At 47.5% G+C, this 2,643-nt stretch overlaps 1 protein-coding gene across 1 annotated transcript; it reads left to right on the top strand.

The window, feature by feature from the left end:
* Positions 1-301: 301 nt before the first annotated feature.
* On the top strand, positions 302-1,922 carry LOC118755975. The gene is made up of 2 exons (XM_036490768.1): positions 302-1,818; positions 1,916-1,922. Exons 1-2 carry the CDS (start codon positions 302-304, stop codon positions 1,920-1,922), a joined length of 1,524 nt encoding a protein of 507 aa, XP_036346661.1.
* Positions 1,923-2,643: the final 721 nt, after the last annotated feature.

The raw sequence follows: 2,643 nt of genomic DNA, 5'->3' as shown, positions 1-2,643 counted from the left end.
TGCTTTAACTGTTTGCGATGCGGACACCCATCTAAACTATGCTCCTCCGGCAACTGACGCCAGTGCGGGCACAGACATACGATTTTTTGCCGCCACAAATCTCAGCAACTTAGTTCATCTGACGGGGTAGATACTCCTATGGCTAAGCCAGACCAGCCAATATATAGCCAATCCAGTCCCACCATCATTATGACTAACAAGCAATACAACCATTACCAACGTCGGCAAAGGACGTCAAACCATTTTGCTGGCTACAGCGCGAGCCTACTTCTTCGGCCAGGGTCACAAGCAGCGAACATATATGCATATATTATGCGACCCTGGTTCTCTAGTCAGTCTAATTTCCGAAAGTTTGGCTAATAGTTTGGGTCTTTATAGGAGCAAGTGTGAGATCATGGTGGAGGGCATTGGCGCAGTTGCGTGTACGAGAAAAAAGGGTAGCGTCCGCTTTACAATAAAAAGCATATTTTCTCAGTTTGAGCTAGACATTCACGCATTGGTCATTGGTTCGCTTACTTCAGTTACCCCCGCGGTTAGCGTCGATATTGGTCAATGGGGACATTTGACAAATTTTCAATTGGCAGACCCATATTTCGGTACCCCGGGTAATGTCGATGTACTTCTTGGTGTTGATGTCTGGGGTTCGATCGTTGAGAAAGATGTCATACACGGTGGGTGTGACGAACCTCATGCACAACTTACCCGACTTGGTTGGGTTGTATTCGGACCAGCATCAGTTCAGAGCACTTCGAATGCAACAGTTGGAATTTATTGCGCGCAGATTAGAGACCAACCTTATTTAGAGGAACTTATCGGCAATTTTTGGAAGCTTGAAGAAGTACCCGTTACATCTAAGTGCTTGGATGATGAATGCGAGCGGTTCTTTGCCACTACTCACCGCCGTACGGCAGAGGGACGCTATATTGTGAGGTTGCCCCTCCGCCAAGACTGTCAATCATTAGGCGACTCTTACGTCAGCGCCCGGCGCCAGTTATCACGTTTGGAACGACGTTTGACCGCTGATCCGGACATGCATGCAAAATATGTAGCATTTATGAGCGAATATGAGACCCTTGGCCACATGGAGAGAGTTCTTGAGCCATTCGTTCAGCCAGGATGCTATTATATTCCGCACCATGCTGTGGTGGGAAAATTCCGCGTGGTATTTAACACGTCCGCTCCTACTTCGAACGGGCTCTCACTCAACGATTTACAGCTCGTTGGCTCTCCCATTCAAGATTCGTTAATCAACATTATACTCCGTTTTCGACGTTATGCGGTCGCTATCACCGCCGATGTGGAGAAAATGTTTCGCCAGGTACTCGTGGCACCGCAAGATAGAGACTTTCAGCGCATACTTTGGCGTGAATCTCCTTCAGAGGAAGTAATTACTTACCGACTGCCTACTGTCACGTATGGCATGGCGTGCAGTCCTCATAATGCGGTAAGAGCTATGCATCAGTGTGCGTACAATTTTGACAAGATTCACGATCGCAATATGGGCATTATGGCGCGGGACACCATTCTCTCGTCATTCTACGTGGATGATTTCCTTGTCAGTTGCAGCACCGTCGAAGGTGCTATCACTTTGGTATCCAATATCGATAATATATTGACAGCTGGATGTTTTAAGCTGCGGAAGTGGAATTCAAATAGCGCCACTGTCTTAACTCAGATGGGTAGAGACTCATCACCTACAGAGTACAGTATTGATGCAGCCTTGACCTCAGTTTTGGGTCTGCGCTGGAGTCCGGTCGACGACACCTTGCTATTCAATGTGGAACTTAAGCAGCCGACGGCATATGCACCAAGCGCAGTGTACTCAGCGAGGTGGCGAAGCTGTTTGACCCAACGGGATTATTGTCACCGGTCGTGGTTGTCGGTAAGATATTTATTCAAACTCTTTGGTCCGCAGATATTGATTGGGATACTACCCTGACAATTGAGTTGCGGGAAACTTGGCTTAAATTTCGCAATGACCTCAATGCTCTCAATATGTTGTGGACACCTCGTTGGCTTGGGATGAATGAGGAGTCGGCCACCACGCTCTATGGGTTTTGTGATGCCAGTCAAAGGGCATATGCTGCTGTGATGTACGCTAAGACAACCGATCTCCAGGGAAACGTTCACGTGTCTTTAATAACTGCAAGGACTAAGGTAGCACCTCTAAAGGGAGCCACAATACCTCGTTTGGAGCTGTGCGCTGCACTGTTATTATCCGAAACTCTTCGAAACATCAGAGAGGCATTAGGATTGGTCAACCAAGTTGCCTATTTGTGGTCTGACTCGACTATCACCCTCTGTTGGCTGCGAAAGCACCCAGACACGCTGAAACCATATGTATCCAACAGAGTTCGGCAGATACACGAGTTGACTTTGAAGGATGAATGGCATTATGTACGTTCATCGCAAAATCCAGCCGACTGCGCCAGTAGGGGTGTACCGGCTTCAGAACTTTTAAAGCACCATTTATGGTGGAGTGGTCCCAGCTGGCTACGCGACGATAAGGTAGGACCCCCTTTCGAACCTAAACTACATAATGACGATGAAGCTATAGTAAATAGTGAAAGGAGGGTACAGTGTTTAACCGTCACAGCCACTCACACAACTTTGACAACGCGACGTTTAGATGGAGAAATTATT

Source organism: Rhagoletis pomonella, unplaced genomic scaffold (genome assembly GCF_013731165.1).
Source record: "Rhagoletis pomonella isolate Grant_MI unplaced genomic scaffold, Rhpom_1.0 Rhpom_scaffold_00002, whole genome shotgun sequence".
In the NCBI taxonomy this organism is placed as follows: domain Eukaryota; kingdom Metazoa; phylum Arthropoda; class Insecta; order Diptera; family Tephritidae; genus Rhagoletis; species Rhagoletis pomonella.
Note: the sequence above shows the minus strand (reverse complement) of the source record. Positions and strands in the feature narration are given on the sequence as shown.